Source organism: Mastigoproctus giganteus, chromosome 10 (assembly GCF_048544385.1).
Source record: "Mastigoproctus giganteus isolate SK-2022 chromosome 10, ASM4854438v1, whole genome shotgun sequence".
NCBI lineage: Eukaryota > Metazoa > Arthropoda > Arachnida > Uropygi > Thelyphonidae > Mastigoproctus > Mastigoproctus giganteus.
In genome coordinates this window covers 205,401,946-205,427,923 of record NC_143584.1, presented here as the reverse complement: position 1 = coordinate 205,427,923, position 25,978 = coordinate 205,401,946, and the positions used below count along the sequence as shown (strand labels likewise).

Below are 25,978 nucleotides of genomic sequence, written 5' to 3'. Positions count from 1 at the left end.
TATGGTATCAACTTAATATGGCAGTAAGATGAAGGGATAAAATCAAGTCAAAAAGACAACTTCTATATCATCTATCCAGAAGGCTGACAGCGATGTTCTAGTCATAGGCTGGAAGAATAGTCACAACACAATTATTAGCTAATATTCCAGACACCTCCTAAACCATTAGCATTAGTAGAGGCATATGATGCAAGAAAGCAAGCTTATGCAGCATCAGCAAAAAAAAAAAAAAAAAAAAATCACACCATTCCTCTGTAATAAACCAATAATCAATTTGAAATGACACACAGAATTATTGTACTCCATATTTTACTATCTTTAAGGTTACTGAAATGCCATTTTCAGTAAAATTAAAAGAAAATTAGAAGTGGATATCCAATTTATTGAATTTTAAATAAAATTAAAAAAAAAAAAAAAAGAATGAATGAATGAATGACTCAAAACCTTACCAGAATCACATCCCTGGAAAATTCTACCCCACAATGAACACAAGCATCTCTCTCTCTCTTCATAGGACATACTGATGAGTTATGCATGTCAAGATTCTTCCGTTTCAATTTAGCCTTGCAGTCTAGACAAGTGATAACTGCATCTTTACATGATGCTTCATGATTCTATATGAGAAAGAATACATGTACTCAATTTGAAATGACACAGAATTATTGTACTTACTACATATTTTGCTACTTTTAAAGCCAGTAAAAATGGCATTTCAGTGAAATTAAAAGAAAATTATAAGTGGATATCCTATTTATTGGATTTTAAATGACATTAAAAAAAAAAAACAACAATGCATATTTACCTTGTACACACGAAAGATGTTTTATCTGAAATATCTTTGAAGAAAAGCAGAACCATTTTAAAATCAAACAGCTAGAACTGAAGTCATGAACGATATAACATTTTATGCTCACACCCACTATTTACTCTACCGAATCAAAGTTGTGACATTAGCGTCATACTTCAGTCCGAAACATTTAGTATGAACGATGTAATGTTTTATGCACATGCCCGCTACTTACTCTACCAAATCAGCATTTGGAAGAGGTTAGCAAATTCCACGTAGTAGCCTAATTATCCATTTCATTGTAGTCATTTGTTGAATAGTATGATTGCAACAATACAAATACTTGTATTGTTGCAATCTGCATTTTCATTACATTCTATTGTTAGATGCCGCTTTTGATGTTTTCACATCAATAATTTTTTCTGAGCAGTGGAAGGGACTGAATGCCACACTACTATAGCCTTTGTGTTCAATGATGCTGAAGTCAAATGCAGAGTGTTGTCGAGAATATCGAGCAAGCCAACCTAACAAAATAAAGATGGAGGTAGAAATGAGTGTGCAAGAACAATAGAGACTATCAAGATCACATAAAAGACAAACAGAAAATCAAGTGTTGGATTTAGCAATGCCTTCAACCAGCAATGCCACTCCATCTAACAATGTACGTGAAGTGAGTATTAATTGTGTACAACAGAATATTTTTCCAATTGCAGAGCAGGTGAGTTTAAATGATCCAACTCCTTTTCTTTACACTGACTACTATTTACATAGGAACGCACATCAAGAGTTTGAAAGGATATTTATGGAAAATGATTTCTGTTCTGTATGCTACATTTGCGATCATCTATGGTTCGAAAAAAAACACAAAAGAAACCAGCTGCTAAAGATGCACCATTGACATGCACTGTATCTCCCGATTTTGATATCGACGGATCCTCATGTGTAATAGCTGCAGAGGATCACTTAAGAACAACACCATTCCAGTGCTTTCTAAGTTTAATGGCTTTGTCTACACAGTAATTCCATCGCATTTACCGAAGTTGGATTTAGTGACAGAGGCTTATTTCTCCTCAGGTGCAAATAAAGCACCTGAAACACACATATGGACAATACACATTCTGGGGCAAGTGATCAATGTGCTTGTTTCAGTCAACATGATGGTCCATTGCTTGCCAACAGAGATTGACTGAAACAGGCACATTGATCACTTGGCCCAGAATACTGTATTGTCCATATGCATGTCTCAGGCTCTATTTGTGCATATAAAATGCAAGAAAATACACAAATCCAGCTATTTAATCGTGTTAGTAAGAAAGCAAGTGATTAAAGTGTGGCTTCAATATTTGGTCGACATGCCTCTCTATTAATGGTATCAAATCACGATAGATCCATCATTCTTTGATGACAGTCACATGGAAATTAATTTGGCTAAAGACAACATAAGCAAAGTGGTTCCGATCGAGGAAAGTCTCATTGCCCAACAGCAAACGTTGTGGAGCAATGATAAATATCTTAGAATCACCCCAGAAGAAACTAATGTACCACAGAACCTAATGTTTGATGAATAGTATGATTGCATGCAGAGGAACTGTCTTTCCCAACATTTATCTTGGACAATTCAGAACATTCAGAGAGTTTTGAATTGTCAATGTTCTCGACTTTGAGTGCCAATGAAATCGGTTGGCCGTGCTTGCTTCAGCTATTGTACAAGTTACAGAATAAGAAGCACAATATTAGTGAGGATGATGTGAACGAAATTGACTTCATGATAGCAACAAGCAAGCTCAGACCATATGACCAGCGCGGTGTTACTCCATATCATCTCCTTTACATAGCAATGAAGATGATGAGATTGAGAATGAAAGACTTTGATTGTGGCTTTCAAATACATAGGTAAAGATACAAAACTGACCCACGAGCAAGTTAAATCCAAAGAATACATTAACAGATGTATTGAAAACAATTTGGCCTTCCTAAGGACAATTCCAAACTCAACCTGCTACTAGCTCAAAATAAGCGCGATCTATATGATTAGACAGCTCCGTAAACCTATAATGTTCTTGACTCTGAATGCCAATGAAATCGGTTGGCCGTGTGTGCTTCAGCTATTGTACAAGTTACAGAATATTGCACAATATTAGTGAGGATGATGTGAACGACATTGACTTCATGCAGAAGACTATGCTAGTGAACAAAGATGCTGTAATTTGTGTGATACACTTTAAGATTATGGATATAATCATGAACATATTGCAGTCGAAACGTTATAGCCCACTTGGTCAATTTTACGTGGTCAACTTTTTCAAGCACATAGAATTTCAACATCATGGTAATTCACAAGAACACATTTTGCTGTGCTAAATAATGCTCCCAAAGATCCTTTGGGAGAGAAGACACTATTGCAATGATCAACAAGTTAATGTCTGTCTCTGCTAGCGAGGCTTCAGGGAGCATCAAGTTTCAAACTCACAAACATACATTCACATGTTACAAGAAAATAACACCGGATAAATGATAGACATGTCAATTTAAAGCACCATTCATGCAACAAAGCATGAATGGTGCTTCAAATCGACAAAATTGTGTTGACATGTCATTTCCGTGTCGCAAAATCGGGACAGATCAGGTTTACTTCAGTCCAAAATTTAGTAGGTACCACTAAAGATGTTTTCACATCAAAAATGAATGAATGACTCAAAATCTTATCAGAATCACATCACTGGAAAATTTCACCCTGCACAATTTCAAGTACATCGGGCTCTTTGGAAGAGTAAACTGGTAAGTTATGTACATCAAGATTTTTCAGTTTCAATTTAGCCTTGCAGTCCAGACAAGCAATAACTGCATCTTTACATGATGCTTCATGATTCTATATGAGAAAGAATACATGTACCTCAAAAAAATATTTTGCTACCTTTAAGGCCACCGAAAATGCATTTCAGTGGAATTAAAAGAAAATTAAGTGGATATCCAATTTATTGAATTTAAAATAAAATTGGAAAAAAAAAAAAAAAAAGAATGAATGACTCAAAAACTTACCAAAATCACATCCCTGGAAAATTCCACCATGCAATGAACACAAGCATTTTTCTCTCTCTTCATAGGACATACTGATGAGTTATGCACGTCAAGATTCTTCCGTTTCAATTTAGCCTTGCAGTCTAGACAAGTGATAACTGCATCTTTACATGATGCTTCATGGTTCTGTATGAGAAAGAATACACATACCTCAATTCAAAACAACACATTGAAATGTTAATACAGATGCACAAAAAGCTTTAAGTCAGGGAAAATTTAAATAATAATTCTCAAAATGGACATGCCATGAGAGAACGTATATGAGAGAATGTGCCAATATAGCAGAAAGATATTTATTATTATTATTGTTGTTGAAATATCTCAGGCAGTAAGGTTCTGTAAGTTCTCTGTCAGTTATTCTAGATTTTTGGCCTGCATAACATGAAAACTGTCTCACAAATACAAACTTGTAAAAACAATGCACAATAAAGACCGAAAGAACTGACAGCACAAGAACCAGAAAACTATAACCAAAGTGGTCAACATGCCATGTTAAATCCAAAACATCCAACCAACTAACAATCAGAAAGTTTTAATTTTTAGTGATCATAAATGAAACTGAAACTATGGGATATAGGAAAAGCCAATTCAAAGTGATAAAAACTTTTGTTCAGAGAGAGCTTTCTTTCATTTTAAAATCTAAGTAAATATATATCTGAACTATACAATTAGTCCCAGTTTACTTTTTAAATATCAACACATGCAATGGTACCTGCATATTTTATATGCAAAATGAAATTTTAAAAAAATCAAGAGTAATATTATTATAAGTAATAATATTATAAGGCAATTGTAAGGCGATATTTGGAATACTGCATTCAAGTATGGAGACCTCATCTGAAAAAAGACATCAAGCTTCTTGAAAGGGTCCAAAGACAGGCAACTCAAATGGTGAGATCGGCAGAAGGATGACCATATGAGGAAAGACTCCGAATATGTGGGCTACAGGAGCTTGGCAACCAGGCACCTCAGGGGTGACCTGATTGAGGTTTATAAGGCCCTGAGAGAGATTAATAAAATGAATGGTGGAATTCTCACGGTTCTAAACAAATCTTTTTCTATAACCTCTTATTCTTACCATCTAGGCTGGTTGTTCTATCTTCCCCCCCACCCTTCCCTCTTGGCCCAGTGGGTCACCCCACTGCTATCTATTACCTCCCACCCCCAGACCAGGATGAGCATCCTGTTCTGGGGGTCCTCTTCTGTCCCCCTTTCAACCAGGTGGGCATCTTCGCTACATCCCCCTCTTTCTCTCTACTACTTCTTTGCCATTATCCAATTTCTTACCTCATGAATGGCCAGTGCAATAAAACTATGCCACAATTTGAAAAAGCAGAGAAGATTTTAGCATTATAAGGATTGTGTTTACAGAGGTGAACTTGTATAAATTTAAAAAAAAACATAAATGAAGATCTTAAGTTTTTTAAGGTTTCATAACTGTATCTGCAATGCAGTTTTACTACACAGATATACTATTAAATACACACAAAAACTTTACTATTAAGCTATGAAAATGAAAGATTTTTTTGGTCAGCTTACTTCAATATCTTTCCTTTTGAATGCCTTTAAACAATGCAAACAGTTCACCTTCATCTCAGGACAGCCATTAGCTGCATGGTCATCCAAATTTTTCAGAAAAATTTTGGCACTGCAGAAGGTACAGGTGATAGTGGCTGAGGCACAGATATGCTCATGTTTCTTATAAAAAATGAACAGTGTTTTATAAGAATTATTTTAATATTACTTTATAGGCTGTAGTTTATAAAGAATTCCTTCAAAATATGAGTCAGTAGTTCATTTTTATTACCATAATTCCTTTATTTTTCATCTCTCTCTCTCACACACACACACACACACACACACACACACACAATCCAATAACGATTTAAGGAAATGACCGAAGTGCACAAAGTGTGTTACTATTCTGTTGTCAATAAACATTACCAATTTTCCAATTTTAACTTTTTTTTTTTTTTTTTTTTTTTTTTTAACTGGGCTTTCCCTGTCTGTAGCCTTGGCTACCACAGAATTCACCCGCCAGTGCTTCATACCACTTACTGCCCGGCCCGTCTCCTAGTGGTGCTGGAGGGTCAACTAGAGGTTTCTGTGTGAAAACAAGCCCCTAGGCTAAGAGGCCAGTGTATAGTGTATAGTGTTATGAGCTTATGTGTTATGTGATCTATAAGCTTGCTTTCTTGAATCATGTGCCTCTACTAATGCTAGTCACCATGGCTCTGTGGGAAGGCACATTGTCCTGCTGGAAGAGTCCACTGCCCTGTGGGTGAATGATGACCACAAAGGGATGCAAATGGACTGCAAGGATGGACAAGTAACCTGGTCAGTTCAGAGATGTGTCTAGAGGTACCAGAAGTCCCAACATATGCCAGTTGAACATGCCCCAGACCATTACAGACTATCGACCTGCCTGAACAGTTCCTTGTTGACATGATGGGTACATAGCTTCATGCAGTTTCTGCCGGATATGCACCCTCCCATCTGCTCTAAATAACTGGAAACAGGACTCATTGGACCCGTCTCCAATCATCCAAGGTCCAGTGCTGATGTTCTTTCACACAGTTGAGGCGTAGAGTCCTGTGTCGTTGTGTTAGCAATAGGACTCTGGTGGGTCGGAGGCTCCCATAACCTGATGTTTATGGCACCTCCCTTGCTGAAGTCGGCAGTGATTTGTGACACTGTCACTCTCCAGTTGGCTGAAACAATGCAAGACAGACGTTGATGGCCACGTTCATCCACTCACAGTGCTGTCCACAATGAGATATTATTCTGGAAATGGCATATTCTTGATACACTGTAATACTGTAGAACAGGGATAGTCGAATTTCTGAACCACCACCACGACAGAGTGACCCATGCATTGGGCACCTCACGACGCTTATCCATATTGACACTGAATTACCGTCTGTGAATGCAGTGATGCAGCGTACCTACCTATATACCTGCCAAGCGGTGGGTTCATCTGTTAGTGAGAGGGGTGACAGCATCCTGTTGCCCAGGAACCAAGTATCCCATGAATTCTGTCCTTTCATTGTATATTCTAAACAATTCCAGAAATATTGGTCATAAATTCAAATTATAGGGCTTGAGGGTTAGATTAGATTATAGGAAGTTTTCTTTTAGTGAAATCAGCAAATTGTTGACAGCTGGAACAAGTTGCCCTTGCAGGTAGTTGAGGCTGACAGTTTGAATAAATTGAAAGGTCTACTGGATACTTACCTGTGTGAGGAGGGAAGCATACAATTTGTGTTTTCTTATCTACTTAGGGTTGGGGTTTTTTTGTTTTTTTTTCTGGCACACAGCAAAAGCCTGTGGCTTCTTTGCATTATGTGGCAAATACTATTACTATTAATCATAGTGTAGCTGTTCTAAATATTCTATCAGTCTTATTTTAAATGCATTTTTCCCTGAGAGTTTACTTTCATTTTAAAATCTAAGAAAATATATATCCAAACCATACAATTAGTCCCAGTTTAATTATTAAATATCAACACATGCAATGGCATCTGCATATTTTATATGCAAAATGAAATTTAAAACAAAATTCCACAAGTCATATTTTAAATGATATTTTGGCGAAGGTAAAGAAAGCCTGCATGAGAAGCACACAAAAGTTCAATGAAATTTACCGGTAAAAGTACTTTGAGGTAACGGCATTTATATTGTTGCTTGCTCAGTAAACATACAGTGGGTGTTATTGGTCAGGAGTAGAAATTGAAAGTCTCCCGAAGTGGAGGGGTAACCTGACCTTTTTTCTTTAGAATCACTGGTGGACTAGTGGATAAATTGTTTATTAAAAAAAAATTAAAAAAGGCAACGAAACACACGAGAAGCGTAGCAAACTTCGAAAAAGTTTACCGGTGAAACTACATTACGAACATTTTTTACGACGCCAGAACTTCCAATATGACTCTGTTCGTGATTCAATTAGTTAATTCAATTAGTGATTCTAAATAAAAAAGGTCAGGTTACCCCCCCCCTCCACTTCGGGAGAGTTTCAAGCTCCCGTGGGATTCAACTGCTACTCCAGACCGATAACACCCACCGTCTGTTTACCAAGCAAGCAACAATACCAATGCCGTTACGGTAAAGTACTTTTACCGGTAAATTTCATCGAACTTTTGCATGCTTCTCGTGCAGGCTTTCTTTACCTTAGCCGATATTTTCCTTGGATATGAAATTTCTAGTTACTTGGATATTTACTGGCCAGTGGGTGTTATTGGCCAAGGAGGAAATACAAGATATGTGTTTCTGTGAGTTTTATGACTGTCCATGTGCACACACATGCACACACACACAAGATAGTATACAATACAACTTTATGAATGGTTAACATAAAATCCCCATTACCACCATAGCTTCCTAGTGTAGAAGAGATCTTAATGTATAAAATTAAACTAACATTTATTTTATTTCTTTCAAATAAATACAAATATTTACATTTGCTTAACACTTACCTTAAATTCTTCAATTCTAAATGTTTCATTACAGTGAGGACATTTTAAGTTCTTGAGACATCTAATATTTATGTGTTCATCCAAGGTTTCCCGAGTCACTGTCGCATTACAGTATACACAGCTGACCTTGGTTAAATTACAATTCTTCTCATGCTCCTATGAAATATGGTAAATTTCCATCTGTTAGTACTACAAAAGAGAACACAATATCATACAAGTGAGATATAACTACTACCACTCAAAAGGGTAAAAGGAAGGGATTTTGTTTTTGCAAAGGTGACTACAACAGTCTTAGGTTTTCAATTCTTTTCAGTTGGACTAACTAATGGTGTTATAATCTGCACATTCTAAATAGGAAGTGTTCAGGAAAGTAATCATAGATGATACTAAGCTTTTTATACCAACTAAGGGACTAAAGTTCAGGGTTTAGACCTAACGAACTGATGACACTAGTGGCAGAGAAGAAAAATGCATGGCATAATTATAAATTATCAGCAAATACAGAATCCTACAATAAATATAAAGTAGTCTGCAATCAAGACATCAAGGGGAGCAAGCTAAGGCAGATTATGAGAATGAATGCAAAATTTTTTTGGCAAGAATGCAAAAAACGTACCAAAGAATTCTTTGCCTGTGTTAACACACTAGATGGAAAGGGATGAACCATATTGGGCCATCCCTTACCAATGATATGAATGGCATAACTATTGATGATCCTGTTCAAGTAGTTGGATAACTGATTCCTCATTCCTTCACACATGAAGTTTTTAGGAATGAGGATATCAGAAGCATACTAAATTCTAATTGATTTTGTGATAATAGAGAGGGGAGCAGAAGAAAAATTGCTGAATTCAAAAGTAAATAAGGAACCTGCAGCTGACAGAATCTATTCAATCACATTAAAAGAAGCAGCAAAAGAAATAAGTAAACCTTGGTCACAATTCTGAGAACATCCTTAAATTCAGAAGGGGTCCCAATACGTTGGAGATGTCTATATGTCTCTCCTATTCACAAAAGGGGGATCAATGGTAAAAGAAGTAATATGGGTTCATCTAGGCAGAATGCAGTTATACAGCAATCACAGCATAGATCTGTTAACAGGATACCTTATCTGACTTGGATGCAAACAATTTTGACATCACATACTTAATATTTCAGCAAAGCTTTTGACACTGTCCTGTCCAAAAGCAGTCTTTCAAGTGGAACAGTGTCAAATTACAAATTGGATTAGTATGGCATTTGAGGCAAGTTACTGGTATGAAAAAAGGAATGGTTGATTGGCAAAGAGAGGGGTGGTTATTAGCCAAGCCATTCAGGGTTCTATGTTGGGCCTCATACTGTTTTCAATATTTATTGATATTGTCTAAATTGCAGATGATACAAAGGTTGGAAGGGTGGTTAATGACAAGAATCAAAGCATACTACAGCAACAAGACATAGAAAAATTGGACAGATAGACCAGAAGTGGAAAATGAGGTTTAACGCTGATATATGCAAGGTATTGCAACAATGATCTCATAATAACATACCAATCTGGTGGTATCACACTCAAGTTGGTGGCAAATGAAAGAGACATAAGGATAATTATGTACAGTAGTGTAGGAGTGTACAGTCTAACATGAAGTTCTCTGAGCAGTGTAGACCTCACAAGGCCCTGTCAATGAGATACAAGGTGACCATCACATTTTATAAGGCAATAGTTAGGCCACAACTTGAAGCCTCATTATAAGAAGAATGATGTAGGTCTGTTGGAATGAATGCAGAGAAGAGCAACAAGATTAGCCAAGGATTGGCTAAAAATGTTCTACAAATTGCAGCACTTGGAAACTAGATGCCTGCGAGGAGACCTGAGTGAAATGCTTAAGGCATTAAATGGATTGAGTAAACCAAAAGCTGATGGCATCCTTACTCTTTCTTGGACAATACACATAAGGGGACATAAATTTAAACTGAAAAAGGATGGTTGTAGGAATAGATGTGCAAAAATTTTCTTTCAGCCAAAAAGTGACTGATTGATTGTTGGAACAAACTCTTCCATCTGGTGCAGTGCAGCTCTCTCACACAAGCATAACCTGTTGCAGTTAGCAGCAAAATTGTGTTAAAACAGTGTTAATTTAATATGATAATCACCATATATTCTTAATTTCAAAGCAAAACCTACTATACTGTATTTTATATTTCAAAACAATAGTATTACATTTTTAAATCTGTTTTATTTTCCATGATATTTATGCAACTATTTGTGGATTTAGAATTTAAACATGCATTAAATAAGTATTTGGAAGAAGCAGATAAAATATGAAACTAGATGTTCTCTTTGATAACAGATATTACATAAACTTTGCTTCCTTGAATTTGAAATTTTTTTTTTTTTTTTAAATATTAATACTACTACTAAATCCCAAATTCAATCTACAACATGCAACAAAAGCAAACAAACTTTTAATCACCAGCCAGACCTTTTATGCTTCACATGTTGTCAGAGTAATCAATTATGGAGTTGCTTTCTCTGTTTCTTTGCTATATATTAGTTGTTGATATGGGGGTTTGATGGCTATATATTATAAATAATAAGCTGAAACAAAATGTTATGGAATTATGTGGTGATTTCTGAAAGTTACAATCGCGATTGTCCTATATGACCCAAAATTCACATACAGTAAACTTCCATTATAATGCTCCTGCTTATAGTACTTCCACTTTTAATGCTTTTTTCCCCTTTTAATCCATGCATTTTTTTTAACAACTATAGCACTTTCATTTAAAATGTTTTGTGTGCGGGTTGTCAACTTGCATATTGCCAATAATAATAATAATAATAAAAACTGAAAACTCAATGCTATCTAACAAAATATTAAAGAAATATGAAAAACAGCCCTAAGAATTCTTCTTGTAGTGCTTACCTGGTTATAGTGCTCTTTGGGACAAGTCCCTTCAAAAGCAATACAACGGGAGTGTACCGTATTTTACACTTTAATAAAAGTGTTCCATCCTAGATTTCATCCAATTCTATTCACAAACATCCCAACAGGTGTTCCATTTGGATGAACACCTAAAACAAATGTTCTGTTAAAAATGTCCACTATAAGTGCAGAAACAGAGAAACCAAAACTAACAGATGCATGACTGTAGGTAGTTAGTTATGAAATGCTTAAAAAGTGATGATAGCAGAATTCTCAATAATGCATTCTGCAATTTTATAACATTCACTCTTAAAACAATTAAAGACTGAAGAGTTACTGTCAACTTACAGCAAGGTCTTTCCTTTTAACAATCTTCCGACAGTGGGAACAGTTTATTTTCATCTCGGGAAAATGCTTAGTTAAGTGTTCATCCATATCTTTCTCAGAAATTTCCATATTGCAGATAGCACAGTAGCCGGTAGAAAAATTACATGTAATTTCATGTTTCTAAAAAAAGAATTTAACATTAAGAAGGATTTAAAAAATTAATTAGATATGAATTAACGAAATATTTGTAGTGAAGTGAGCTAAAATAAAACCATTAAAACCACTTAAATTGTTTCTTTAAACAATTTATTTTTAACCATGCAGATGTAACATAAAAGTGTACATATACATATTTTTTGAAGTTTAATCACATCAGATGAGAGACTTGGGAATATGCATAAATATGTCTTCATGCTGAAAGTCCTTGATCATTCACCATGCCCAACAAACCAAGGTTTCCTAAAGGATGTTTGCCATCAGTTCTAGTGGGAAATAACAACACATGTACTACATAGCAAATTTTGACCAAGAGCCCAAGTGGGATGAAATTAAAAGCCTTTCATTTGTGTTCCTAAATGTAGGGTCACTGGTAAAAATTTGCAGTTATCATATTTTACTATAACCGTTTCACTTTGAAGTGTGCAAAAGTTCATATCATGTACAATTAGATTAGCAATAGGAAATCAGGATTTGAAGAAACCAATGATGAACAAACACCATGCAGTTTTATCAACCAATCATATAACAGTAGAAATCAGCTTTGGAAAAGTTTTCCACAACACTGGCAACTTTTGCCACAAATTCTATGCTCAGTCTAGATTTCTATTTAGTGTACACATGACAGAATCAATGGACAGCCAATGTACAGTAATAAAATAATTTTATACAAAAATATCTTGCAAACAGATAACCTAACCTTTCTTTTTATCATAATCTCTTAACTTTATTTTTTCTGTTTACAAACATCTTTGGAAACATAACCTCCACGAAGAAAGAAGTCCAACTATACATGTATTATGAGCATTACTATTTAAACCTGTTTAAACCCGATAGTTTTATTGCCACTTCAGCTAAAGATAAAGGCAACTTGCTAGCATCCTACTTTTCTTCTAACTCTTGAATTGATGATCTTGGTAAAACACTTCCTGCCATTCTCAGTACAGTGCATTAAATGCCTCCTGTAGTCTTCCATCAAGAGGATGGAACAGTCTCGATGCCAAGAAAGTGCCAGGTCCTGATGATAATTCTCCATATGTCCTCAAAACCTATACTCCTGAGCTTACCTTTTTACACTATCTTATTTCACTGGTGTTTTCCCTTCTGCTTGGACATTTTCTTATATCCAGCCAGTTCCTAAAAAGGGTGACAAATCTCTCCTATCTGATTATTGTCCCATTGCACTTACTTCTACTCTTTATAAAATAATGGAGAAATCCATTAACTGCCAACTGCTAAATTATCTAAAAACCTGCCATTTGATCAATAATAGCCAATATGGATTCAATCAGTGTTAATCCACTGGTGATATACTGGCTTAAACCCACCTATGGACTAATTCAACGGGTAAAATTCAAGTTTGGTAAAATTCAGGCATTTTCTCTTGACACTTCAAAAGCATTTGATCATGTTTAGCATAAAGGCCTTCTAAATAATGTCTGGAAAATAAGTGAACTCATACACCGACCATTAAATAAGTTTTACAAATAAATATCAAAAAACAAATTATATGATTTACTATAATTTACAATAAACTGGTGGCTGTATATTATGGAATGCTAAAACTATAATGAATAAAATAAAATAATAAAATCATTTACTATAAAATATGCTAAAATATAAAGCTTAAAAGCGCTAAAAACCTGAAGCTTTCGAGAGCGTCAGCTCTCTTCCTCAACAGTGATAAGACTTCCTGCAACATCTCCTTATATAACAGGCTCACAGTACCTCCACACGTGGTATTCCTCCACATGGTTCCCTCGGTGCATGGGCAGAACCGGAAGCGGAAATGGCTCGGGTACATAGCAAACAAAATCATTCATTCATACTGTGGACAACTGCTTCAAAAATAGGATGAATGTGTATATCTCTGTCTCTATTCATGGTATTCTTACTGGATGAGCCAATCCGTAAACCCTCTAGCCACTTACGCTCCCAGTACCCATGCGCGTGGTCCACGATGATCGCGTCTTCTGGGGAGATTTGATGCTGCTTCTCCCAAAAATATTCGGCCACAGAAGACTTATAATTGGCGGTTCTTATAGCATTTAAATGCTCCTCCAGACGATCCCTGAGCCATCGTTTTGTTTCCCCCACAATCTGGGCATTCTATTCTGTATACAACTCCACTACTGAGGTCTTTTGGAATATGGTCTTTCACCTGGGATACAGCTGTGCACAGCCTCCGCCCGGGAAGCTGTACACAGAGTGTCTTATAACCCCGTAACATTCTCGCTAGATGCTAAGTAAGGCCTGGATAGTAGGGGATGTATGCATTGGATACCGGAACGAACGGCTCCCTACGTTCAGACACTCCTCTGCTATATCTGTCCAGGATCTTCTGGGGGTATCCGCATTTTCTAAGGTCTGTCGTGACATGATTAATTTCCTTTTCTTTATCCTCAGAGGTGGTACGGTGTGATCCTGCTCTATCAAATAGAGCTTTTACTACACTGTTCTTATATTTTCCAGCCTGTGCTGAGTTGTAGTGGGTGCACTGGCCTCTACACATGTGTTTCTTAAATACTGACATCTTAAGTCTGGAACCCATCCTAGAGACCAATACATCCAAAAATGACAGGGTACACCTATTTCCACCTCTGAGGTAAATTGTATAAGTTGGGAGAAGCTGTTAAGCCAGCAAACTGCATCATCCTCCCTCCCCTTCTGGACCAGGGCAAAAGTATCATCAACATATCTCTTCCAATTTCTAATAGAAAACAAACACCCACTAAAAACCCTACTTTCTAACTCTTCCATGGCCTAATTGGCCACTGTGGCACCACGAATGGGTTCCAGACTTAAGACGTCAGTGTAGTAAAAGCTCTATTTGATAGAGCAGGATCACACTGTACCACCTCTGAGGATAAAGAAAAGGAAATTAATTGTGTCACGGCAGATCTTAGAAAATGCGGATAACCCTAGAAGATCCTGGACAGATATAGCAGAGGAGTGTCTGAATGTAGGGAGCCGTTCGTTCCGGTAGCCAACGCATACATCCTCTACTATCCGGGCCTTACTGAGCATCTAGCGAAAATGTTACGGGGTTATAAGACACGCTGTGTACAGCTTCCCGGGCGGAGGCTGTGCACAGCTGTATCCCAGGTGAAAGACCATATTCCAAAAGACCTCAGTAGTGGAGTTGTATACAGAATAGAATGCCCGGATTGTGGGGAAAACAAAACGACGGCTCAGGGATCATCTGTGGGAGCATTTAAATGCTAAAAGAACCGCCAATTATAAGTCTGCTGTGGCCGAATATTTTTGGGAGAAGCAGGATCAAATCTCCCCAGAGGACGCGACCATCGTGGACCACGCGCATGGGTACTGGGAGCGTAAGTGGCTAGAGGGTTTACGGATTGGCTCATCCAGTAAGAATACCATGAATAGAGACAGAGGTATACGCATTCATCCTATTTTTGAAGCAGTTGGCCGCAGTATGGATGAACGATTTTGTTTGCCACGTACCCGAGCCATTTCCGCTTCCGGTTTTGCCCATGTGCCGAGGGAACCACGTGGAGGAATACCACGTGTGGAGGTACCATGAGCCTGTTATATAAAGAGATGTTGCAGGAAGTCTTATCACTGTTGAGGAAGAGAGCTGACGCTCTCGAAAGCTTCAGGTTTTTAGCACTTTTAAGCTTTATATTTTAGCATATTTTATAGTAAATGATTTTACTATTTTATTTTATTCATTATAGTTTTAGCATACCGTAATATACAGCCACCAGTTTATTGTAAATTATATAATTTGTTTTTTGATATTTATTTGTAAAACTTTAGTTACAGGAAAACTTATTTAATGGTCGGTGTATGAGTTCACTTATTTCCCAGACATGAATTTTCCCAACCTCAGAGGCCTCTTTCAGGATGCCTTCTAAATAAGCTTCCATCTTATGGTAGAACTATTTTTTTTGTAACTGAGGGTCCAGTTTTCTCTTGACCACTTACTGCAGGTGATAGTAGTTGCTTTCTGTCTTCTAACTTCCCAAGTAATGCTGGTGCTCCCCAAGGTTCAGTTCTTTCTACCACAATTTTCCCTTTATATATTAATGAACTTCTTCCATTGACTAGAAATCCTATTATTAGTTTTGTTGATGACAGCACATTTCATTCCACCTTACAGTTTGAGAAACCTTGCCCTGCACAAACAGCTTTAACTTCTTGAATATCCACTACCAATTCCTTAAGTGCTGATCTTCAGGTAATTCTCCAATGGGGCAAAAAATAACTTAGTTAATTTCAATCCTTCTAAAACTCAGTCATGTCTTATATCTCGCAAATTTTTCTGCTCCTATGCTTATCTTCAGTGACATTCTGGTTTCTAGGCAAGCTCATATATCTCCATTGGGGATTACCCTGACTTCTAATCTCTCTTGGCATAAGACATTAAAAATATTGCTTCCTCTGCATCTAAAAAACTGGGTCTTCTCTTTCACTCTTGACATTACTCTTTTGCCAAACAACTGTTCAGTCTGTACAAGTTGCAAATCTGCTCTACCATGGAATATTGTTCTTACATTTGAGGTGGTGTCCTCAAAACCTATCTCAGGATTTTAGATTCCATTCAAAAAAGGGCAGTTAGGCTAATTAATGACCCATCTCTTACAAAGTTTCTCCACTCTCTATCTCATAGACATTCTGTTTCTGCTGCATGCCTTTTCTATATATACTTTCATGAGCACTATTTTTCTGAATTAGCCTATATAATGCTCTCTCTCTCTTCCAAACGAGTGCGGACACGTGTATCCTTTTACTGTCTAACTTCAAACTCACAGAATCAACCTTTCTTCTTCCCCATTGACTCCTTCAACTTCAATTTTCTGGAACAACCTCCCTTCACATGTATTTCTTGAAAATTCTTATCTACAGAAATGCAAGTCTAATATCAACAAATATCTTTTTACATCTTCTCAACTTCCAACTCATGCAGCGTACTAAGTACGTAGGTTCTAATAACTATTGTCTTTGGGGTTTTCATAAAAAAAAAAAATAATCTTGTGGTGGAACCTAACTGAGGTATATAATGCACTGGTGGGGGTGGGAGGCATTGGTTGAGGCATATGATGCAAGAAAGGAAGCTTATAGAGCATTAGCCGAAAAAAAGGAAAAAAAAAAAAAACCCTTCCCATTTCACCCATTCGGCCTTAAAATTATTTAAGCTATCAACTTCCACAACAACGGATGGAAGTCTGTTCCAGCAACCAACTACCCACTGGCTAAATGCAAACTTCTGCACATCTATTCTACAACCGTCTTTCCTCAATTTCAATCTATGCCCCATCAGGTTCTTAATCTGAGCAAGCAGAAGTATCCCATCAGTACCGAGCCTGGCAAAACCATTCAAGGCCTTATACACCACCTCAATCATATCACCTTGCAGGTGCCTAGTTTCCAGATGCTGCAACTTGCAGAATTTAAGTCTCTATAGGTAAAAGCACCCCTATGTTCCTATCACCAATCTTGTTGCCCTTCTCTGTACTTGTTCTAGCAACTCTACATCCTTCCTAAAATGAGGCCTCCAGACCTGTACGCAGTTCTCAAAGTGTGGCCTGACCATTGCCTGACAAAGGGATAATCACCTCCTTGTCACTGCTAGCAAAATTCCTATATATTATTGACAAAACTCCATGACCTGCTCTGGCAGCCCATCTGCACTGCTCAGAGAACTTCATATCTGACTGCACAATTACCCCCAGTTCTTTTTCATTCTCCACCTCCCTGAGTGTATTAGTGGACTAGTGGAATTCTGTTATTAGTGGAATCCTCAAGGGTTCGGTGCTATTATTATTATTAGTGGACTAATGTTATTAGTCCACTGCTCTAATGTTATTAGCGAACCGCTCTAATGTTATTAGTGGAGTCCTCCAGGGTTCGGTGGTATTAGCATTAGTAGAGGCATATGATGCAAGAAAGCAAGCTTATTCAGCATCAGCCAAAAAAAAAAACATACAACCACTACTCCCATTTCACCCCTCCGTTCGTTCGAAATACCTGTCCAGCTGAGACTTAAATTTGTTTAGGCTATCAACTTCAACAACAAGTGATGGAAGTCTATTCCACAAACCAACTTCCCGCTGGCTAAAGGCAAATTTCCGCACATCTATCCGACATCCGTCCTTCCTCAATTTGAATTTATGCCCTCTCAGGTGATTATTCTGAGCAAGAGGAAGAATCCCATCGGCATTGAGCATGCTCAAGCCATTCAAAGCCTTATACACCTCTATCAGATCACCTCGCCAATGCCTAGTCTCCAGACTCTGTAATTTGCAAAACTTAAGCCTTTCTTCGTAAGAGCAACCCTTTGTTCCATTCACTAATCTTGTTGCCCTTCTCTGTACTCGTTCCAGCAGCTCTACATCCTTCTTGAAATGAGGTCTCCAGACCTGTATACAGTACTCAAGGTGTGGCCTGACCAATGCCTTATACAAGGGAATAATCACATCCCTATCCCTGCTAGAAAAATTCCTGTATATCATTGACAAGACACCATGAGCTACTCTTGCAGCTCGTCTGCACTGCTCAGAGAACTTCATATCTGCCTGCACAATTACCCCCAGGTCCTTTTCATTCTCTACCACTGTCAGCGTAGTACCACAGAGTTGATACGTTGATCTGGGGTTACTGTTTCCCATATGTAGTACTTTACATTTGTCAATGTTAAACTTCATTTGCCACCTCTCAGCCCATCTGCTCAACCTTTCCAAATCCTGTTGCAGCAGCATAGCATCAGTAGTGTCCTTAAAAACCCTGCCAACCTTTGTATCGTCTGCAAACTTGGACATTAAGTTTGATATACCGTCATCTATATCATTTATAAATACAGAAAACAACAATAGACCCAACACTGAACCCTGAGGAACTCCACTAATAACATTAGTCCACGTTGAGCAGTGTCCATTGATTACCACTCTCTGTCTTCTGCCACTCAACCATCCGTTTATCCATAGAAGCAATTTGCCTCCAATGCCACACTGCTCCAATTTGTGCAGCAGTCTTCCATGCGCAACAGTATCAAAAGCCTTTCTAAGATCCAAATATATAATATCAAAGTTATTCCCTGCATCCAGTTCTTTTGTGACTACATCATAGTATCCAATCAAATTGGTCAGACAAGACCTGCCCTTAACAAAACCATGCTGTGTCTGAGCTATAACTGAATTCTTGTCCAGATGATCCTGCAGTGCTTCTTTAACCAGTGCCTCCATTAATTTTCCTGGAACCGAAGTTAAACTAACAGGTCTATAATTACTTGTGTAAGCCTTTGATCCTCCTTTGTGAATTGGGATTACATTTGCACATCTCCAGTCTATGGGTACCTCCCCTGAGTCCAAAGAAGCTCTCATAATTATGGCTAGAAATTTGCTTACTTCCTTTGCTGCCTCCTTTAATATAACTGGATAGATCCCATCCACCCCGGGTGCCTTTTTTATGTTTATCCTCAACAATTTCTCCTCCACTTTCCTCTCAGTTATTAGAAAATCATCTAGCTCACTGCCAATGTTTACTTCACCTACGACATTCCCCTTCCTGAATAACTCCTCATGTGTGAATGTAGATGCAAAATACTCGTTTAGATTGTTAGCCACCTGAGCAGGATCATCAACTGTTGAACCATCAACATCCAGTGGACCAATCTGATTCATCCCTTTCCTTCTTGAGTTTAAATAGGTAAAGAACTCTTTTCTGTTTTTCTTTGCATCCTTTGCCAAGGATTTCTCATAATCTGCCTTTGCCTGCCTAATCTCCTTTGTGACTTGGTTACAGACCAACTTATATCTATCATAGGCTTCCACGTCACCCATTAATTTGTATGTAATCCCATGCATTTTTCTTCTCTGCCATATGTCTCATTAGCTCATCTGACAACCATTTAGGCCCGAACCTTGAACAATATTTCTTGGTTGGTATGTAAAGCCTGGTAGCTTCCAAGATTAGTTCCTTGAATGCTTCCCATTTTGAATTTGCTGTTGGTAACATCATCAGTTGGTCCCACTGTATAGAATTTAAATACTGTCTCAGCCCATCATAGTCGCCTTTACGAAAGCAAAAACCCTTCCCTTTACCTCTGATGGTAGTTACCTCCTTGAGTAAATCCCACTTTAGCACACTGTGATCACTGCCACCTAGTGGATCCTTTATCTGCAGATTCTTAATGCATGAAGAATCACTACTGATAATCAGATCAAGAGTATGACTCCCTCTAGTTGCCTCCCGAACATGCTGGTGTAGAAAACAATCATCCAATAAATCCACAAAAGCCCTGCTAGTGTGTGAGTGACCAGCCCCCAAATTCCAGTCAATATCTGAGAAATTAAAATCTCCCATTATAAGACTCTCTGATTTACTGGCCCACTCTATTTCCCTGTACAGTTTCTTATTATACTCAGCAGAGTCATTAGGCCTATAGCACACTCCTACTCTCAATTTTGATCTCCCAATGCTTATGTCACACCAAACTGACTCAACACTGCACTGTCCAGCGATGTCGACTGGCTTCACTTCCTTGGATTTTATGTGTTTCTTAACTAATAGCATAACCCCTCCCCACTTCCTATCCTGTCTATCCTTTCTGTAGACGTTGTACTCCCCAAATTGCAGTTCTGCATCCCTTATATCTGTGTGACACCACGTCTCTGATATCCCAACAATATCTGCCTTCGATGTTTTGAGCAAAACCTCAAATTCATCAAATTTATTTACTAAACTCCTAGCATTGGTGTACACGCAAGTATACATGCACCTGTTTCTATTCTTAGCTACCCTAACACAACCCATGTGTTTACTTGTACCGCAATGACTTCCAGCAGTCTCTGAAATATCCTGCATATTGTTTTTCAGGCTTCTGCTCATTCCAATAGAAGCAGTGCAAGAATCTCTTTCACCTCTGCCAGTGGCTACTGTTAATCTATTTGTCTTTGTCTCCCCACAAGCTAGCAGTTTTCCGACCCAGTTTTCCGTGTTATTATTATTAGTGGTCCAATGACTAATAACATTAGTCCACGTAGAGCAGTGTCCATTTATTATGACTCTCTCTCTTCTCCCACTCAACGATCCCTTTATCCATTGCAGCAACTTGCCCTTAATGCCATACCACTCCAATTTGTACAGCAGCTTTCCATGTGCAACAGTATCAAAAGCTTTTCTGAAATCCAAGTATATGATATCAAAATTATTTTTTGCATCCAGTTCCTCTGTTACCACATCATTGTAGCCAATGAAATTGGTCAGACAAGGCTTCCCTTTAACAAACCCATGCTGTGTCTGAACTATTACTGCAGTCCTGTCTAGGTGATCCTGCATCACTTCTTTAACCAGTGACTCCATTATTTTCCCCAGAACAGAAGTTAAACTAACAGGTCTATACTTATTTGTGTCAATCCTTTGAACTCCCTTTGTGAATTGGGATACATTTGCACATCTCCAGTCCATGGGGACCTCCCCCGAACCTTAGGATGTTTCATAATAATTACAGCTAAGAGTTTGCATACTTCCCTCGCTGCCTCCTTCAATATAACTGGATAGATTTTCCATATGCCCCAGGTGCCTTTTTTGTTTAATTTCAACAATTTCTCCTCCAATTTGATCTCTGTTATTACAAAATCATTTAGCTCCTTGTTAGAGTTTAGTAAACTTCTGTCCTCCCCTTCCTTACAGAATTCCTCATGTGTGAATGTAGATGCAAAATACTCATTCAGTTTGTCAGCTATCTGAGCAGGATCATCAACAATCGAACCACCAACGTCAAGTGGACCAAAATGATTCATCCCCTTCCTTCTAGAATTTATATAAGTAAAGAAGTCTTTGTTGTTTTTCTTTGTATCCTTTTCCAAGGATTTCCCATAATCAGTCTTAGATTGCCTAACCTCCTTTGTGACTTCATTACAGACTAGCTTATATCTGCCATAGGCTTCTGTGTCACCTGATAATTTATATGCACCCCCAAGCATTTTCTTCTCTGCCCCGAGCGTCATTAGTTCATGTGACATCCATTTAGGTCTAAATCTTGAACAGTATTTCTTATTTGGTATGAAAAACCTAGTAGCTTTCAAGATTCATTCCTTGAAGGCTTCCCATTTAGAATTTGCTGTTTTTAACATCATCAGTTGATTCCACTGTATATAATTTAAAAACTGTCTGAGACCACTGTAGTCACTTTACAAAAACCCTTCCCTTTTCTCTTGATTGTATTTACATCTTTAAGTAAATCCCACATCAGTAGACTGTGATCACTGTCACCTAGCGGTTCCTTTATCTGCAAATTCTTAATGCATGAATAATCACTGCTGATAATCAGATCAAGAGTATTACTCCCTCTGTTTGCCCCTCAAACATGTTGTTGTAATAAATTGCATGCAAGTAACCGACACACAATTTCCAGTCAATATCTGGAAAGTTAAAACCCCCATTACAAGACTTTCTGATTTACTGGCCATCTCTGTACAACTGTTCATTGTACTCATCAAAGTTATTAGGCCTATAACACACTCCTACTCTCATTTTCCCTTTCCCAGTGTTTATGTCACACCAAACTGACTCAACGTTGCACTGTCCACCCATGTCAACTGAATGTACTTCCTTAGATTTTATGTGTTTCTTAACTAACAGCATAACCGCTCCTCCCTTTCTACTCTATCTATCCTTTCTGTACACGTTCTCCCCAAATTCTAATTCTGCACTGCTTATATCTGTGTAATAATATGTCTCTGATATTCCAACAATATCTGCCTTTATGTCTTGATCAGTACTTCAAATTCATCAAATTTATTTACTATATTTCTAGCATTGGTGAATGAGCAAGTATACATGCACCTGTTCTTACTCTTAGTTACCCTAACACAGTCCATGTATTTACTTGTTCCACGATGACTCCAGCAGCTCTTGAAATCTGTAGCAACTTGCTCATTACAATAGAAGCAGTGCAAGAATCACTTTCACCTCTGCCTGCGGCTACTGTTAATCCTTTAGTCTTTGAATCCCCCCAAGCTAGCAGTTTTCCGACCCACCTAATTCTGCCTCGATAGCATCAGCAAATATTCTTTCACCCTTTTCCATTTAAGTGTATCCCATCCCTGTAGAAGCAGTCTCTCCTGTTTGCAAACACAGACCACGCTGAAAAAAATTCTACCCCTTGAGCCTTGCACAATCTCTCCAGGGCTGAATTGATTAACAAGGCTCTCGTCATATACTCCATCCTATCGTGTCTGGGCAGAATTGCAGACACTTTCAAATTTAACCCTAACTCATGATTTTTTTCCAATATTGATCTGTAGTTAAGTAAATCTGCAGATCTCTTACTCTTAAGATCATTAGTGCCAATGTGTACAACAGTATCACCTTTTGTGCCCTTAAAAGATGATATCTGCTCTACGTCATCAACATTTGCCCCTTGCATAAATACCCTTGTCCCATTTCACCTATCCGTTTTGAATAATATATTCCCCATCTCTCTGAAAATAACTAGCTCCTTTGTTTGTTTGTTTGTTTGTTTGTTATTTGGTTTTTAGGAGCATTAGCAACTAAGGCCATACTGCTCCGGGAATATGTGGTGATCATTCCCTGACCTTTCCGCATCCTCCATATTTGGTGGTGATGGGCTCGAACCCCGGTCTAAAATAACTAGCTCCTGTGGGACCAGTGCATTCTTCCTTGGAGATTGCCACTGTGTTGTGTGGTGCACAGGAGTCAGCTCTGGCATTGAGTTCAGGAAGATGAGAGCTTGATGGGCCCCTCATATTAATTTTTTCAAGGGCATCTACCCTACACATCAAACTCTCATCAATATCCATCAGAAAGCTGAGTTGGCACCTAATTTCTTCACGTTCTCTGCACCTAGCACAGACAAAGACATCCTCCTTGGTTAGATCATGTCCTGTTCTAGAAAGGTCTGCAAACATTTCACATTTTTTTTAAACTGTGATGCGTTGGAGAATTGCCCTCTTCAGTTCTCCCCGAGCCACAGTACTGCCACTACTTTGGGCTCATTGCTTTGCTGCTCTAGTCTGGGTCATGATTCCATTTAAGTATAATTATATTAACAATGAAATTTAATAAGATTAATAAATTTTACTGATTAATTGCTGATTGGCATATTGAATGACGATGAAATTTTAACAGTGAGAGAGGCATTAATAAATAAATTTATTTATTTATTTATTAATGTCTCTCTCACTAGACCGGACCTCAGAAGTTTACATTTGGTTACCATATGATTAACTATTGGAATAAACTGCCTTCCTGGTTCTTGGATGATTGAGCTTGACAGTAGTGTGAAATTTATTGGGCAGAAGAATCAGTACCTTATTAGCCATGGAGAGAGTATGATTAGAGGGATATACATTGAAAAAAAATTTTTTTTTTTTTGCTGATGAAGCAAAATCTAGGTTTCTTGTATCTCTTGCCCTTTACTACAATTACTCCCAAGTCTTTTTCATTATAAACTGTCTTGATTTTTTTTTTTTTTTTTTTATGTAAACCCCAAACACGAGAGGTATTAGAACCTATAGTACTTAGTACAGTGCTTGGGTTGGAGATTGAGAAGACGAAAGAAGATATTTGTTGACATTGGACTTGAACTTCTGTAGACTGTAATTTTCAGGAAATAGGTATGAAGGAAGGTTGTTCTAGAAAATGGCAGCTGAATGAATAAGCGAGGAAGATGAAAAGTTGGTTCTATGAGTTTGAAGTTGGACCGTAAATGGATGTTGGCTGCTGGCAGAACGTGTTCAGACTGTTTTGAAAGAGAGAGCGGGAATTATAGAAGCCAATTCAGAAGAACAGTGCCCATGGAAGTTCTGTAGAAGAGGCATGCAGCAGAAACAGTACGTCTATGAGAGAGCGAGTGGAGAGACTGTTAGAGATGAAACATTAATTAACCTAACTGCCCTTTTCTGAATGGAATCAAGAAGCCTGAGAGAGGTTTTGGGGGCACCACCCCATATGTGGGAACAATATTCCATGGCTGGGCGGATTTGCAATTTATACAGAGTGAGCAGCTGTTTGGAAGAAAAGTAACGCTGAGATCGAAAGAGAAAACCAAGTTTTTTAGATGCAGAGGAAGAAATATTTATAATGTGCTTGGGCCAAAAGAGATTAGAAGTCAGGGTAATCCCCAAAAGAGATATATCATTTTGCCTAGAAATCGGAGTGTCACTAAAGATAAGCATAGGAGCAGAAGAATCCTTTTTGCGAGATATAAGACAAGACTGAGTTATTGAAGGGTTGAAATCAACTAAGTTGTCTTTGCCCCACTGAAGAATTACCTGAAGATTGGCATTTAAGGAATTGGTATCAGATTTTTGAGAAGTTGAAGCTGATTGAGCAGGACAAGGTTTCTCTAAATGGAAAGTGGAATGCAATGTGCTATCATCAGCAAAACTATGGATAGGATTTCCAGTCCATGGAAGAAGGTCATTATTATACAAGAGGAAAAGAGTGGGAGAAAGAACCGAACCTTGGGGGATACCGGCATTAGTGAAGAATTTAGAAGACAGAGCCATCTACCATCACCCTCAGTGAGCGATCAGAGAGAAAACTGGATAACCAATTACTAAAAACAGTTGGCAAACCATAAGATGAAGCTTGTTTAGAAGACCTTTATGCCAAACACCATTTAAAGCCTTTGAGATGTCAAGAGCAATTACTTGTGTTTCCCCGAACCTTTACATTGAATTAATCCATAAATGGGTAACTTAAGCCAGAATATCGCCAGTGGATCGACACTGACGGAATCCATACTGGCGATCATTTAAGAGTTGGCAATTAATTGATTTCTCCATTACTTTAGAAAGAGTAGAAGTAATTGCAATGGGACGATATTTGGATTGGAGGGATTTGTCACCCTTTTTAGGAACTGACTGGATATGACCAAATTTCCAAGCAGAAGGAAAAACACCTTTGGAATAAGAAAGTGAAAAAAGGCGGCAAAGAATAGGAGTAAGTTCAGGAGCACAGGTTTTGAGAACAAGTGGAGAAATACCATTGGGACATGGAGCTTTCTTAGCATCAAGATTCGTCGAAATCCTTCTGACATCCCTTTGATGGAAGACCACAGAAGGCATTGAATGGAGTGTGTTGGGAATGGTGGGAGGTGTTTTACCAAGATGATTAATACATGAGTTGGAAGGAAAATGAGAAGCTAGCAGGTCAGTTTTATCCTTGGCTGAAGTGACAATAGAACCATCTGGTTTGGACAG

The 25,978-nt window shown here is 37.9% G+C and overlaps 1 protein-coding gene across 2 annotated transcripts in view; it reads right to left on the bottom strand.

Moving 5' to 3' along the window:
- The window catches only part of LOC150079802 (uncharacterized), a 215,908-nt gene that overhangs the window by 71,245 nt on the left and 118,685 nt on the right, over positions 1-25,978 (bottom strand). For both annotated transcript variants that reach the window (XM_090382543.1, XM_090382544.1), the window contains 4 exons: positions 11,589-11,747; positions 8,338-8,493; positions 3,827-3,991; positions 450-614 (listed from right to left, as the gene is read on the bottom strand). In XM_090382543.1, the coding sequence (XP_090238669.1) occupies positions 450-614; positions 3,827-3,991; positions 8,338-8,493; positions 11,589-11,747 (645 nt within the window). The remainder of the gene's footprint in view (positions 1-449; positions 615-3,826; positions 3,992-8,337; positions 8,494-11,588; positions 11,748-25,978) is intronic.